General features: G+C 37.6%; 1 protein-coding gene across 5 annotated transcripts in view; it reads right to left on the bottom strand.

Moving 5' to 3' along the window:
* Positions 1 to 6438: 6438 nt before the first annotated feature.
* The window catches only part of LOC127437610 (SRSF protein kinase 3-like), a 55510-nt gene continuing 46553 nt past the window's right edge, over positions 6439 to 15395 (bottom strand). For 3 of the 5 annotated variants that reach the window (XM_051692641.1, XM_051692642.1, XM_051692639.1), the window contains 2 exons: positions 15234 to 15326; positions 6439 to 11497 (listed from right to left, as the gene is read on the bottom strand). In XM_051692641.1, the coding sequence (XP_051548601.1) occupies positions 11313 to 11497; positions 15234 to 15326 (278 nt within the window). In that variant the 3' untranslated portion in view covers positions 6439 to 11312. The remainder of the gene's footprint in view (positions 11498 to 15233; positions 15327 to 15395) is intronic. The other 2 variants (XM_051692643.1, XM_051692638.1) reach the window with 1 other exon arrangement.

A 15395-nucleotide genomic window follows, 5' to 3' on the forward strand; every position in this document is an offset into this window, starting at 1 on the left:
TGGAGGTGCAACAGGTAAGAGTAAAGGAAAAATCTCATATGCTAAGGCAGTTAAAATGGTAGGACAGGGGAAACAAAATAAGGAAGGAGGAATTACTGAAGAACAAATGATGGTGAATGAGCTGCAAGGTAAGAAGAAAACATGGATGGAAAAGAAGTTGGTGACTTTTATAGCAGGCGTGATAAATGCAACGTATGAGATCAAGTCAAAAATGGAAAGGATTCAAATTATTGCGAAAGTAGCAGAACATCATTTGAATATGGTAGGATTAAAATGGGAAGAGATAAATGATGAGCTAAGAATGCAGTCAAGCCAAGAGTCTGCATGTGTAGGGTGTTAATATTAATAGTGTTAATATTACAATGGAACACGAGAAGCCTGATTGCAAATGGACAAGATTTTAAACAATTTATAGTCAATAGAAAAGAAAAACCAGATGTAGTGTGTATTCAAGAGACCTGGCTAAAGCCAAATTTCGATTATGTATTATATGGTTATGTGGCAGTAAGACGAGACAGAAAGGAGGGAGGAGGAGGAGGATGTGCCACTTTTATAAAACAAGGAATATCTTATCGAGTAATAGGTATAGGTAGTGAACAAGAGCATGTGGTAGTAAACATGTGGGCTAAAAGGAAAGAGTTGGTAATCATACATTATTATAATCCATGCAAAAGATTAGAGATAAGGAAACTAAAGGAAATAGAAGGACAGAGTAATGGTAATGTTGTTTGGTGTGGTGATTTTAATGGGCACAATTCATTATGGGGAAGTGAAAGAACAGACAATAATGGTCAGGTAATAGAAGAAATATTAGATGAGATGAACTTAGTATGTTTCAATGATGGTAGTGGTACTAGAATAGATGTTAATAAAAGGAAAAGAATCAGTTCTGGATTTTACATTAGTATCAGACAGCATGGCAGCAGCATGCAATTGGTCAGTATATCAAGAAGGAACTATAGGAAGTGATTATTATCCAATATGGTGTAAGATAAACATGAGAAAATATGAGAAAGCTAATTGAGAACAATTTCAGGAAATAAGTAATATTTATATAAACCATAATAATAATGAAATGAGTATAGAAGATTTAGATAACAAAATTAAGCAGGGAATAAGGCTGGCTGCAATAGAAGCTATCCCTAAGAGCAAAGGAAATATAAAGAAAAAGATAATGCCGTAGTGGGATGATAAGTGCAAGGAAGCAGTGAGGAAAAGAAACAGGGCTTTTAAATTGGTGAAAAGAACTCATAATTTCCAAGATATGATCCAGTATAAACAAGCACAGGCTGTAGTGAGGCGGACAATAAGACATGCAAAAAGAACATGCTGGGAAATATATTGTGACACAATTGGAAATGAAACTCCGGTAGGAGAGGTGTGGAGAATGATAAATAGATGGGAAGGGACAAAAAGGGTTGGAGTTATCCAGTGCTGGTTGAGGGAAATGATACAGCAGTAACTAATAAGGAAAAAGTAGAGATGATGGCAAATACTTTTGCTAAAGTAAATAGCTCTAGTAATCTATCTGAAGAAGGAAGAAGAGGCAGAGAGAGAACAAAATCTGATTACATGGAAGTCTTATGTAGGAAAGAAAATAGTGATTGTGAGCTAGATGTTCCTTTTAACATGGGAGAAATTAAAAGAGCACTGGGAAAAACTAGAATAACAACTCCTGGTAAAGATGAGATATGCTATAATATGATAAAACACCTAAGTGTAGATAGTCTTGAGAAATTACTATTGCTATATAATAAAGTGTGGGAAGAAGGTAGAATGCCAGGAAGTTGGAAAGAGGCAATAATAATTCCAATAAAGTAACCTGGAAAGGATGATAGTAAGCCAGGAATTAACAGACCTATTGCCCTGACATCACACCTCTGTAAATTAATGGAACGAATGATAAATGAGAGATTAATGTACGTCCTGGAGAGTAGAAATTTGGTATCATCTTATCAAAGTGGTTTCAGAAAAGGGAGAAATACTATAGACCCAGTAATATGTTTAGAGGATGAAATAAGAAATCCCAAGTAAACAAAGAAACAGTAGTGGCTGTATTTTTTGATGTTGAAAAGGCCTATGATATGCTATGGAAACACATTTATTGGGTGTTAGAGGAAAAATATTTAATTGGGTAATGGACTTTCTAGATAGAAGAACTATCCAAGTGAGGATGGGAACAGAGATTTCCACACAATATGTAGCAGAAACAGAACACCTCAATGGAGCGTGCTAAGCCCAACTCTGTTTTCCATTATGATTAATGATATATTCTCTAATATCACAATAGACTTGGGAAGATCTTTGTTCGCGGATGACGGGGCTTTATGGAAAAGAGGAAGAAATGTTGAGTATATAGTAAAGAAAGTGCAAGATGGAATCAGCTAAGTGGAAAGTTGGGGTATAAAATGGGGCTTTACATTTTCAATTGAAAAAACAAAGATTCTGTTCTTTACAAGGAAACAAATCAGAGAAGGTCAGTTGAAATTGTATGGAAATTGTTTAGAACAAATGAAAAGTTTTCGGTTCCTGGTAATATATTTGGATACGTCTGATATTATAGATGAGTATTATAGGTATAGGGACCGTAAATATAAGGACAATATTCAGGTATTCACAGATGGATCAAAAGATTTAGAATCAAATGCAACAGGATCAGGTGTTAATGTGCCTAGTTTCCATGTGGAGCTTAATAAAAGAGCGTCTGACCATCTAAGTGTCTATGCTGTTGAATTATTTGCCATATTGATGGCAGTAGAGTTGATTGAGCAAACCAGGGGTGCCAAATTCTTAGTATGTAGTGATTCTATAGCTGCTTTTTTAAGCATCAAATCAGGCACAATCAGAAACCATCAGGATCTGCTCTATGAAATTTTGTTCAACTATTCAAGAATAACTAGACAGGGAGAAATGTCTCATTCATGTGGGTCCCAGCCCATTCAGGTATTCAGGGTAATAAAAGAGCAGACCAATTGGCAAAAAAAGCAGTCAATAAAGAAAATGTTGTGAGTAATATTAAGTTATCAAAATCAGAAGGAAAAAGTATTGTATGGAGGAAAATAAATAAAAAATGGCAACAACAATGGGATAATACAGTAAAAGGGAGACATTTATACTCAATAAAAAGCAGAGTAGGTATTGCAAGAAATACAGAAAGGAAACGGAGAGAGCAAGTAATAATAAGCAGGCTTAGAATGGGACATAGCAATCTTAATGGTACACTTTACATCATGGGAAAACATCCAACAGGTTTGTGCACTCAATGCCAGGAATATGAGACAGTTGAGCATATTCGTATGTCATGTGAGAAATTCAACCAAGAAAGACAAGTAATGTTGATCCAACTACGGAAAATAGGACGGATAGAGGACAATATTAAAAGTATTCTAGAATGTACAGACAGTCAACAAGGGAGGAAGTGTCTATTTAATTTTCTGAAAAAGACTGGACTGGACAAGCGACTTTAAATAATTGGACTCTAGGTAAGAGGTGAACAGAAGGTGGCAGTAATGCAACAATCCGGATGCCAACTTCCATAAAACCCCACAGAAGAAGAAGTGAGCTGGAATGGCCATTAACAAGAAGTAGTAGTAGAAGTAGTAGTAGTAGTAGTAGAAGTAGAAGTAGAAGAAGTAGTGGTAGAAGAAGAGAGATGTGTTTGATGCTAGCAACATGGTTCATGGTGCTTGCATGCCACTCTCGGAGTCCATATTGGGAATCGTTGGTGATTCATGCTCAATCAGTGTGAGATGCTGTTTCTTTTCTTTGTTTCATTGGTGTTTGTGTATTGCTTATGTTTATTTATATATATACTGATGTTAGGTTATGTTTTTGTTTGTAGAAGGACTTCTTTGTGTGTGCTTACAATTAATGCCATGGAGTGTGATCCTCAAGAAAGGAGTTACTTAAACTAAGGACTCTTTGAGGACATCTACCTTGTGACTTTCAAATACCAGGACTATATATCACCACTATGGACTAAAACATAAGACATTTTATGCTCATTTCAGTGAGCTAAGGTGATTGTCTGGGGTATATGTGAAACCTTTCATTTCATCTGGTTCTTCCTGACAATTCATTGACTCTGGTTTTTATATATATATATATGTATGTCTCGAAATTCACCTCACTTGTTTATGTAAATAGTCTTTGTTTCTGAAAATGTACTTACCAGTCACGTATATCTGTTGTTATACTAAGTATTTGTCTTACACACAATACATTCACTTTTTGGCCAGTGGTTCCCTCCGTAATATAGATTTATGTGGCATATGACCTGGTTTTAAAAACTAGGCACTGTTACAGCATAGATCCCCATTACATGTTTTGCAGAGTTATAGATCATGATCAATGTTTCAGGTTCCGGAAGACTAAAGCAGCCTAATTGTGTGGTGAAGAATAAATTAGGTGTATGCCTGGCTAAATAGATGAGTCTTTAGTCTAGACTTAAACTCAGTGAGTGTATCTGCATCCCGAACAGTATTAGGGAGACTATTCCATAGTTTAGGAGCCAAATATGAAAATGATCTACCTCCTTTTGTAGATTTTGATATTCTAGGAACTATTAACAGGCCAGAATTTTGTGATCGTAATGAACGTGATGGAATATAGCATGTCAGAAGGTCAATTAAACTGTGGAGCTAGACCATTCAAAGCTTTTATGTAATTAACAGAATTTTAAAATTAATAAGAAGTTTAACCGGTAGTTAATGTAACGATGATAAAATGGGGCTAATTTGATCATATTTATTGGTTCTAGTCAGCACTCTGGCTGCTGCATTTTGAACCAATTGAAGTTTATTTATTGAACTTGCTGGACATCCTCCCAGTAATGCATTACAATAATCTAGTCTTGAGGTCATGAACGCATGAATTCGTTTTTCGGCATCAGCAACAGAGAGCATGTGTCGTAATTTAGCAATATTTCTTAGGTGGAAGAATGCTGTTCTACAAACATCGGTAATTTGATTTTTAAAGGACAGATTGGTATCAAATATAATACTTAAGTTCTTCGCTGTTGAAGACGATGTAACAGTACATCCATCGAGAGTCAAATTATATTTTAGCGGCTTATTTTTAGAGGTTTTTGGTCCAATAACTAGTACCTCTGTTTTGTCGGAATTGAGTAGAAGGAAATTTCTGGCCATCCAATCTTTGATTTCATTGATACACTCAGACAAAAATAGTTAGGTAATATAAATATAAAGTTGGGTATCATCAGCATAACAGTGGAAATTTATTCCATGATTCCTGATAATATCTCCCAGGGGAAGCATATATAAGGAGAAAAGCAGAGGCCCTAAAACTGATCCCTGTGGCACTCCATACTTTTTTTTTTTATTTGACAATTCCTTGTTTACACAGACAAAGTGGTAGCGGCCTGCTAAATCGGACCTAAACCATGCTAATGCAAGTCCACAAATGCCAACATAATTCTTCAGCCTATTCAAGAGAATGTCGAGATCTATCGTGTCGAAGGCAGCACTAAGATCTAAAAGCACTAGAAGAGAAATGCAGCTGCGATCAGATGATAAGAGCAAGTCATTTGTAACTCTGATAAGTGCAGCCTCTGTACTGTGATGGGGCCTAAATCCTGACTGAAATTGTTAATATATATTATTTCTCAGTAAAAATGAACATAGTTGGGAGGACACTACCTTTTCTAGTATTTTCGACATAAATGGTAGATTTGAAATCGGTCTGTAATAAGCCAATTCTCCAGGATCAAGCTGTAGCTTCTTAATAAGCGGTTTGATAACTGCCATTTTAAAGTTTTTTGGGACATGTCCTAAGGATAGCGAGGAGTTAATAATATTAAGAAGAGGTTCTGAGATTACAGGGAATACCTCTTTTAAGAGTTTAGTTGGTATTGGATCTAACATACATGTTGTGGCTTTTGATTTTTTGATAAGTTTTGTTAGCTCTTCATGAACTATGACAGCGAAGGATTGAAGTTGCTCGTAAGGAAAATTATGAGACACTGTTTTCTGAGGTGCTGTGACAGATGATTGCATAATTCCAATTTTATTCCTGATGATTTCTATTTTATCAGTAAAGAAATTCATGAAGTCATTACTATTGTGCTGCGACGGAATATCTGGTTCAGTCGAGGCTTTATTCCTAACCAATTTAGCCACAGTACTGAATAAACACCTAGGATTGTTGTGGTTATTTTCTATGAGTTTGCTAAAATATACTGACCTGGCAGCTACAGCCTGTAGCTACAGACACTGTCCTTCCATGCACTGCGAAATACCTCTAATTTTGTATTCTGCCACTTGCGCTCCATTTTCCAAGCTGCTCTCTTGAGGGCAAGAGTGTGATCATTGTACCATCGTGTGGGGCATTTTTCTTTAATTTTCTTTAATCGAAGGGGGCGATTAATTTTCTTTAATCGAATAGTGACACTATCAAGAGTGCTAGAGAAGACTGTATTTATATTTTCTGTTATTACATCAAGTTCTTCTAGACTTTTAGGCTTACTGAGTATATGAGATAAATCTGGAAGATTATTAGTGAAGCTATCTTTAGTGGTCGAAAGAATAGTTCTACCTGAACAATAGCGTGGTGTAGATTGAGTAACATTAGCTGATCGCAGCATACAAGATACAAGGTAATGATCTGAGATGTCATCGCTCTGCGGCAGAATTTCTATAGTATCACCATCAACTCCATATGACAGAATGTAATCTAGCGTATGATTATGGTGATGAGTTGGTCCTGTCACATTTTGTCTGACTCCAAGAGAGTTGAGAATATCGATAAATGCTGATCCCAATGTGTCATTTTCATTATCTATGTGAATGTTGAAGTCACCAACAATTAAAGCTCTATCCACAGTAACTACTAGATCTGATAGAAAATGTGCAAATTCACCAAGGAAATCAGAATACGGCCCAGGTGATCTATATACTGTAGCAAGGGCAAAGACGACAGATATTTTTTAATTGTATCTGATGGTGTCACATTAAGCAATATTAGTTCAAAAGACTTAAACTTATATCCTGTCCTCTGAGTAACACCAAAAACTTCATTGTAAATTGTAGCAACACCTCCTCCTCGACCCTTCAGACGAGGCTCATGTTTATAACAATAACCTGGGGAGTAGATTCATTTAAACTAATATATTCATCCGGTTTAAGCCAGGTTTCAGTCAAACAGAGCACATCCAAACTATGATCTGTAATAATTTCATTTACAATGAGTGTTTTACTTGAAAGAGATCTAATGTTTAATAGCCCTAACTTGATATGATGCTTATCTTCAGTTTTTTTTTTTTTTTTTAGTTTTACCTTAATCTCATTTTTTCTAAATGATTTAGTGAGAGTTTTGTGTTTGGTAGTTCGGGGAACAGACACAGTCTCTATATGATATCTAGGTGATACATTTACTATGTGTTGTAGTTTATGTGATCTGTGTGATGTTTGGATTAACCAGTTTGTCTGCTTCCTGACCTGGGCCCCAGTTAGTTAAATACTATCACTATTAAGACTATGAGCCAAATTAATAGAGAGGAGAGCGGCACCTTCCATGGAGGAATGGAATCCGTCTCTCTTTAACAGTTCAGGTCTACCCCAAAAACTCTTCCAATTGTCTATAAATCCTATTTTATTCTCCAGACACCACTCAGACATCCAGCCATTCAGTGACACTAATCAACTATAAACATCGTCACCATAACGAGCAGGGAGGGGGCCAGAGCGTCTGACATCTTTTTGCAAGTTCACACACACCTCTTTAACATTATCTGTAGTGATCTTTGACTGGCAAAGCCGGACATCGTTAGTGCCAACATAACAATTTTAGAAAATCTATGTTTAGCATTAGTCAGCACATGTAAATTTGATCTGATGTCAGATGCTCGAGCCCCGGAAATGCATTTAACAATGGTGGCTGGAGTCTCTATTTCCACGTTCCTTACAATAGAATCACCAATGACCAAGGGCTCTTTCAAGATGATTCTCAGTGAGTGCATCACCGAGAGGAGAGAATCGATTGGAAACCCTAACAGGAATGGGAGAATGGTGTCGCTTTGCTGAGTGAGTATGCTGCCGAGACGTTACCCAAACGCCCTGCTGCGGGGACTCTACAGCCAGAACCAAAGTGTGTGTGTTGCTGTCACTGTACTACCCACATCCGAAACAGTATCTACCGGCTTCTCTTTCTCACTGACCTCCACTAGCATTCAGATGCATGTCTCTAACTCATTAAACTTCTCCGTCAGCTTGACTAATTCCTTACATTTATGTGAATCCCTCACTGCTGATGGAAGAAGCTATAGTAAACATGTGCCATGACTTACTGCAATTGTTTGTTTATGATGTTGTTATGGTTGTTCTTGAGCGCGAGAGTTTGAGATCGATGTGGCTCTTGATCAGCAGATGTTTGAGACTGATGCAATAATCCATGTAAACACAGAGGAGAAAACAAATGCACGCCGTCAAGACGCGAGATGTAGACAAGTGGGAAAAAAGAAAAGAAAAAAGAGAGAAACAGGTGTACGCGGTAAAAGACACGCATTGAAACTGTAGAAAAGCGGAAAAAACAAAGGACATGGTAAAATGGCAAATGATAAAAAGATGAACGTATAATAAGCAATGCTAAGCAGGCTAGTAAGCTACAAACAGATTCGTGCAGCGTGCCGGCTTTGAACGGCTCTAGAAATGTACAATATAACACTTTCCACACTGTTTGCCAGACTGCTTATATTTATAGGAAGCTATCGTCAATGGGTTTTGGGTCTACTGTTTGCCCTCAAACTTGAAAAGATACATTTTACAAAATCATGGAGCCCTTTTTTACATTATTTTAGGGAGACAGGTACTTGTTAAAATCTTTTTTTTCTTGTTTTATTTTTGTGTAGGTATAAAATTATTTTTTATTTATTTTTTTTTTTTTTTATAACATTATTTTATTGTAACTTAAGGTTTTGTACTTTTTTTCTAATATATGACTTTTTATAGTGTATGTAAACACATAACGATGTCCATGCAGGGGCAATATTATTTACACAATTTTCATGTCATCCTCGTAATATGAAGCTTGAGTGGGTTTTTGTAATTCTATTTTTCTGTTCAAGTCTGGACTTTGCAGGACAGTCAAGTTCTTCCACACCAGAGCAGAACTGGCTGCCCCAGCTGATCCTCTCAAGGTTTTTTCTCTCCACTAACATCTTATAGATTTTTTTACTCTGGCCACAGTCACCACTCGACTTTGCTTGCATGCTAAGGGCTTAAAAACAAAGATATGAATGCATTTCAAGTTCTATAAAGCTGTTCACTGGATACTAGACATTTAAAACAGTATGATTTTCTGTAAAGCTGCATTGCAATGATGTGTACTGTAAAAAAAAAAATCAAATAAAATGCTATACAAATAAAAATGACTTGACTCAGTAAATAATGTCTATATGGACCTCACTGTGTGCACAGGATCATTGTCCTGCTAGAACAGAATGTAGACGAAATAGTCAAAGGGGTGTCCTCCTGATTTTGGGCATTTAATGTACCCGAAAACTTTAACAACACTGCTGTAATCACATGGAAATACTGCTTAACAAAAATATGGGAACACAGAATAAGAATGGTGGGCATGTTGTCACTGCAATCCATTAAATTTACACTTTTATTAAATCAGTTGATGAAAAACACATGAGACGTGATTCTGTCGACGTGAGGAAGAACAGTCAGCGTGAGAGACCGCGGGGCCCTTCGGTGCAAAAATTCATCATCATCACTATTATTGCAAAAATGTTTGATCAAATTCATTATTGTACCATGATTCCAACAGAGCAGCACAAGTTAATGTCATGAGGGGAGAAAAGTGAAAACCAAAAAATATTTCTAAATTGACAAAACACAATCACCTTATTATTACGACTAAAATTCATCACTGTCACAACATCAGATCATTTCTTGTTTCCTTTTTAAATAGATTTAAATGTTTTTAAAAATATTTCACCATCTACTTATTTTTATTGCGAAAATAGGCAACTGGACAAACTGTGAATTTGATGATGTCATTTGAGCAGTGTGATGTCACAGAAGTGGAGGATGCAGTACCCTCCGCAGCCACAGGGGGAGTCAGTCTGTTCGTCTCGCATCTCACCTGCTGCGCACGTGCAACCGTCACCGCGATGCTCGCCTCTTTATATCTATGTGTTTTTATCTTGCGCCCAGCAGTTTTTGGATAGTTTGCTGTACATTGGTAATTGTTCCCTGAACAAAAAGTTCAAACACAAGTGCAACTTGTTTAACGAGACATCTGCGAGCAGAAGCCATCCTGCCAGAAAGTGCAGATAATCACAAGCGTGCTCATCACAGGTAGCTGATGCACCGCGACAGTCAAGAATGTTGAAGTTTATAGTTTGAATCGGGCAGGTCAGAAGTCCAGAAGTCCAAACCACAAAAAAACTAAAATCAAGAGCTGAAAAATTCTCACTGGAGTGAATGCTGAGAAGTGTTTGAGTGACACCTGTCAATCTGTCCATCATCAGGCATCAGTCTGAAATCAAACCATCTGTAGAATCTTTTGGATTTATGTTTTGCTCTAGATTTGTTCAGAGGCAGTGCGTCCGAGGGGTGTGTCTGTTTGTAAACAGCTCTTCTGTCTTTGCTGATTGGAGGATAGGTGCAATAGGGGAGGGGCTGCATAAAGAGGGTCTCGAATGGGCTCATGAATGTCAGTGATTGGATGAGAAGCATCAAAGTTCACGTTACAAACACAAACAGTTGCATCAGTATCTCTAATGTTCAGTCACTGACACGCTGTTTCTAGAGGTATCAGAATATTATCGATTGACTGTTCGCAGAAAACCCTATTATTATCTCTAAATGTTTGCCAGCATCGTTTCTAGGAATTTCAAGAGAGTTTCACTCAATGCACAAGCACATGCTGCCTTTGGAAGAAACCCTCAGAAGTGTTCCTGCATGGCACTAGCAACACTACGGTCATGGGTTTGATTGCCAGTAAACACGCTCATATAATGGATGAAAACTTCTTCCATGTTTTACAAACACTAAAAAACAAGTGTGAGTCTCCCTCCATTTCCTAAAACAACTATTTAAATAAAATGAGAAATAAATGACATTGTTTGATGTGAAATTGTTAAATGTCACTTCCACCACTCGCTGCTCTGAGTTCAGTCTGTCAGAAGATGATGACTGAAGCTTCATCTCAGATGAGATATTAAAACTGTGTGTATGTCGACAGAACTGATCTGATGGAGTCTCGACACTCGTGATTCACAGCACCCCCATGACCTCTGACCCTGCCCCCCGCAGTTCAGGCGATGAGTCTGAGTGTGCAAAGTGCTATGAGTTGAGCCAGGGGTGAGTGAGGCATTCTGAAGCGGAGGCGCGTTTCTCCGGAACCATCTCCAGCATGGGCAACAGAAAGTGAGTGAAGTGACCGGCATCTTCCGCCGACCAGCCGTATTTTTCCAACAGAACGTCAAATAGTGACCAGGGCTTCAGTTTAGTGATGTGCCGTAGCTCACCTGCAGAGAGAGAGAGAGATCACATGATCAGCCAGAATTCAACGACATTTACAAGCAAATGCTAGAAATCATTCAGAATTCTCACACGTCTGACCAATGAATTTCCATCGCCTTTCTAAAAGTCATTTAAATTAATCGTTTAAGCCTCACCCTTTTTCCTCCAAACATAACGATGGTCATTATGGCCAAACAGGTCAATATTTGTTTCATCAGACCAGAGGACATTTCTCCAGAAAGTAAGATCTTTGTCCCCATGTGCACTTGCAAACTGTAGTCTGGCTTTTTTATGGCGGTTTTGGAGCAGTGGCTTCTTCCTTGCTGAGCAGCCTTTCAGATTATGTCGATATAGGACTCGTTTTACTGTGGATATAGATACTTGTCTACCTGTTTCCTCCAGCATCTTCACAAGGTCCTTTGCTATTGTTCTGGGATTGATTTGCTCTTTTCCCACCAAACTACGTTCATCTCTAGGAGACAGAATGCGTCTCCTTCCTGAGCGGTATGATGGCTGTGTGGTCCCATGGTGTTTATACTTGTGTACTATTGTTTGTACAGATGAACGTGGTACCTTCAGGCATTTGGAAATTGCTCCCAAGGATGAACCAGACTTGTGGAGGTCCACAATTTATTTCTGAGGTCTTGGCTGATTTCTTTTGATGTTCCCATGATGTCAAGCAAAGAGGCACTGAGTTTGAAGGTAGGCCTTAAAATACATCCACAGGTACACATCTAATTCAGTACACCTCCTATCAGAAGCTAATTGTCTAAAGGCTTGACATCATTTTCTGGAATTTTCCAAGCTGCTTAAACTTCTGACACACTGGAATTGTGATATAATCAATTAAAAGTGAAACAATCTGTCTGTAAACTATTGTTGGAAAAATTACTCGTGTCATGCACAAAGTAGATCTCCTAAATGACTTGCCAAAACTATCGTTTGCTAATATTAAATCTGTGGAGTGGTTAAAACATTAGTTTTAATGACTTCAACCTAAGAGTATGTAAACTTCTGACTTCAACTGATATATATTTCATAGCCATACTGACAACTGACACAGATTAAGTTATTATTATCCGGACCTTTGCTGGGAGGAAATTACTTTAATTGAATACCCCTGCTTTAGAGCAATGTTGACACTACAGTGGATGTGTAATCAATCTTGGTCTTGCAGACATTTGGAGACTTCTGAACCCATCTGGGAAGGACTACACTTATTTCATCAGCCACTAACTGTTCAATTGGGAACATTTTAGTTTCAGATCATGCTTTGGTGTGTGTAGAGATGTTGCCACATATACAGAAAAGGAAATCATATAGATGGCGCCTTAATACTTCCATTCTACAGGACCCTGCATTTCAGCAATTTTTATTTTTCAAAGATAGAAGTGAATGCTTATGTGGAAACCAGTTGGTCCTCAGTGGGCGTGGCATGGGAGGCAGTTCTTAGGGGGCGGATCATCCAAAATGCCTCATTCATTAAAAAGATCAAAGCACATGAATTCTTAGAACTGGAAAAGAGTATTAAAAGTGCTGAAACAGATCTGAAGTGCCGAATGTCATTCAGTGGTCTTAGAGAGTTGACTCAGTTAAAATATAGGTACAATACTATTTTGTCACAGAAAGTAGAGTTTTAGTTATTCAGGGCAAGACTGATGTATTTGGAGTCAGGAGACTTCTTGCCAGATACATAAAACAGAGTTTTTTTCCCACCATTTCTTCTGGAGGCAATATATTTACTTCTCCCACAGATATTAATAAAGTTAAGTCATTTTTATTTGTATTGCTCTTTTCACAACACACATCGTTTCAAAGCAGCTTTACAGAAAATCATGCATTAACAGAAAATGAAACCGTAATATCTATAAAGTCTTAGAGTCATCATTTTGTAATTGTGTAATAAAGCCTTTAAAGCAGGGTTTGGCAACCTTTTTGACATGGAGTGACTTTTTATTTTCCTGATCAATGGCTGCATGCGCATGAATGTGATTTTACGAAGTTTGAGTACACTTGTGAAAATGTTTATATTTAGCATTTTTCTAATTTAATCATTTATTTTTAATTACAAATGATATTATCAGCATGAGAGTTTCAGTGAAAACATAGTGCAAAACCTGATGATTATGATATAATCATGATCCTGCATGTGAATTTTCACAGAGCAAATGCTTTAATGAAAGAAAACCTGTCCTTTTGTACAAAATGAGTTAACAGTTAATGTCACAAATTTGCTTATTTGATTACTGATCATGAAATTGTGTGGAATCTTAAATATTTCTTATATAATGTCATACATTTCTCAAAATCGCACAGAAGCTGATCACTAGCATGCAAGCAACAGCGAGAGAGGAGCAGGCTATTTTACTTATATGATGTTTTTGCACCTGCATTCCAATCTACACCTTGATGTACTCCTTCCTCATGATCACGCAGCGTGCTGATTGTCTGGAATACGTGCAGTTCAAACCGTTGAATGCACAGGAAGTTCCAGTCAGTTTTAATCACCATTCGATATTAATGCGCTGTTGTAAACATAGCAACATAACATTACAATGCGAGCAGAGTGAACTATAGCAACTGAAAACATTTCCTAACCACTTTCATCAGCATAACTAATATAATGTAATTCAGCTTGTTTTGCACGGAGGGTGAGAAACTGAAATCAGGACCTATTAAATGCATCTTTCGCTGTCTGGCAAGGCGATGCAAGATGATTTAAACTGTGACGTGTTGTGTGTGTGTTATGCTTCTGTGCTGAAGTGTCACCTATAGCCACTAGAGGCCGCCGCACGCTCACACATCTCTGACTCAGACGCTGAAGGAGAAGCGCTATTTATTTGACCAAACGCAGGCAGCGTTAATTCAGTCAATTGTGCAGCCTTGATGGATAGCATACCGATGTCTCAGAGGTCAAAATCTGCAGGTTTTAGAGTGTTTTGAATGGTTTTCCTCTTATCATACAGTAAGTGCTACTTTTACTGTCACTGCCAGGTTTTGTAGTGTCGGTTTTTCCACATTAATGTAAAAATGACAAAGAATAAAAATTAAATAATACATTTTCTCTGGAGTGTCAAACCTTCTACATTCTGTGGATATTTTTATTTCTGGATTGTGCATTTAAATTCAGTTTTGACCAAGTGTGTGGCCACACTACTGTTTGTGTCTGATTTAGAACAGGCGGCGCGGCAGATCAACGGACCTTACATAAAATGTACCGTTATTTTTTATTCTTCCAATCAAAATTTGCATTGCAAAATAATACTGTATTACAGCTGTAATTTGCTTTGCGTCGGTTGTTCTTCGCCTCCACATCGTGCATTTAAAATCATTTAACGCACACCTAGCCGTGGATTATCCCATACTTCACTTTTATAAAAATGTTGTCATGACAGCTGAAAGAACACAAATGTTCAGATGTCTCACACAATTTACACGTGGTCAGGAGCAGGCGTAAATTTTGTTCATAGCAACTAACATTCTGAAAATATTAAAACTTTTATGAATCCGAGAAATTACGTCAGAACGGCTTTACGAACGATTTACACACACATTCGTTCTGCTCGAGTTTCATGAATGAGGCCCAACGTGTTTAAACCTTTAAGTTTTCTTTCAAGCCTTAGAAGCGAATGTTTCTACATCAGTAGAAAAGTCTTCACAGTTTACAGATATTAAAGTTTCATTATTACAGTGATTTACAATCAATATGAAGTCGAGATGCACTGCAGTTTTCAGCGTTACCTTTCTTAGAGAAGAACTCACGACTGTATTTTCCTGCTGCAATGACCTTGCGAGGGATTTTTCCCAGTAACTCCATAATCAGAGCGATGTGATCTGATCACCACACACACACACACACACACACACACACACACACATCAGTTATTCATGCAGCGCTGTAGG

The sequence above is a fragment of the Myxocyprinus asiaticus genome, chromosome 48, assembly GCF_019703515.2.
Source record: "Myxocyprinus asiaticus isolate MX2 ecotype Aquarium Trade chromosome 48, UBuf_Myxa_2, whole genome shotgun sequence".
Classification (NCBI taxonomy): Eukaryota; Metazoa; Chordata; class Actinopteri; order Cypriniformes; family Catostomidae; genus Myxocyprinus; species Myxocyprinus asiaticus.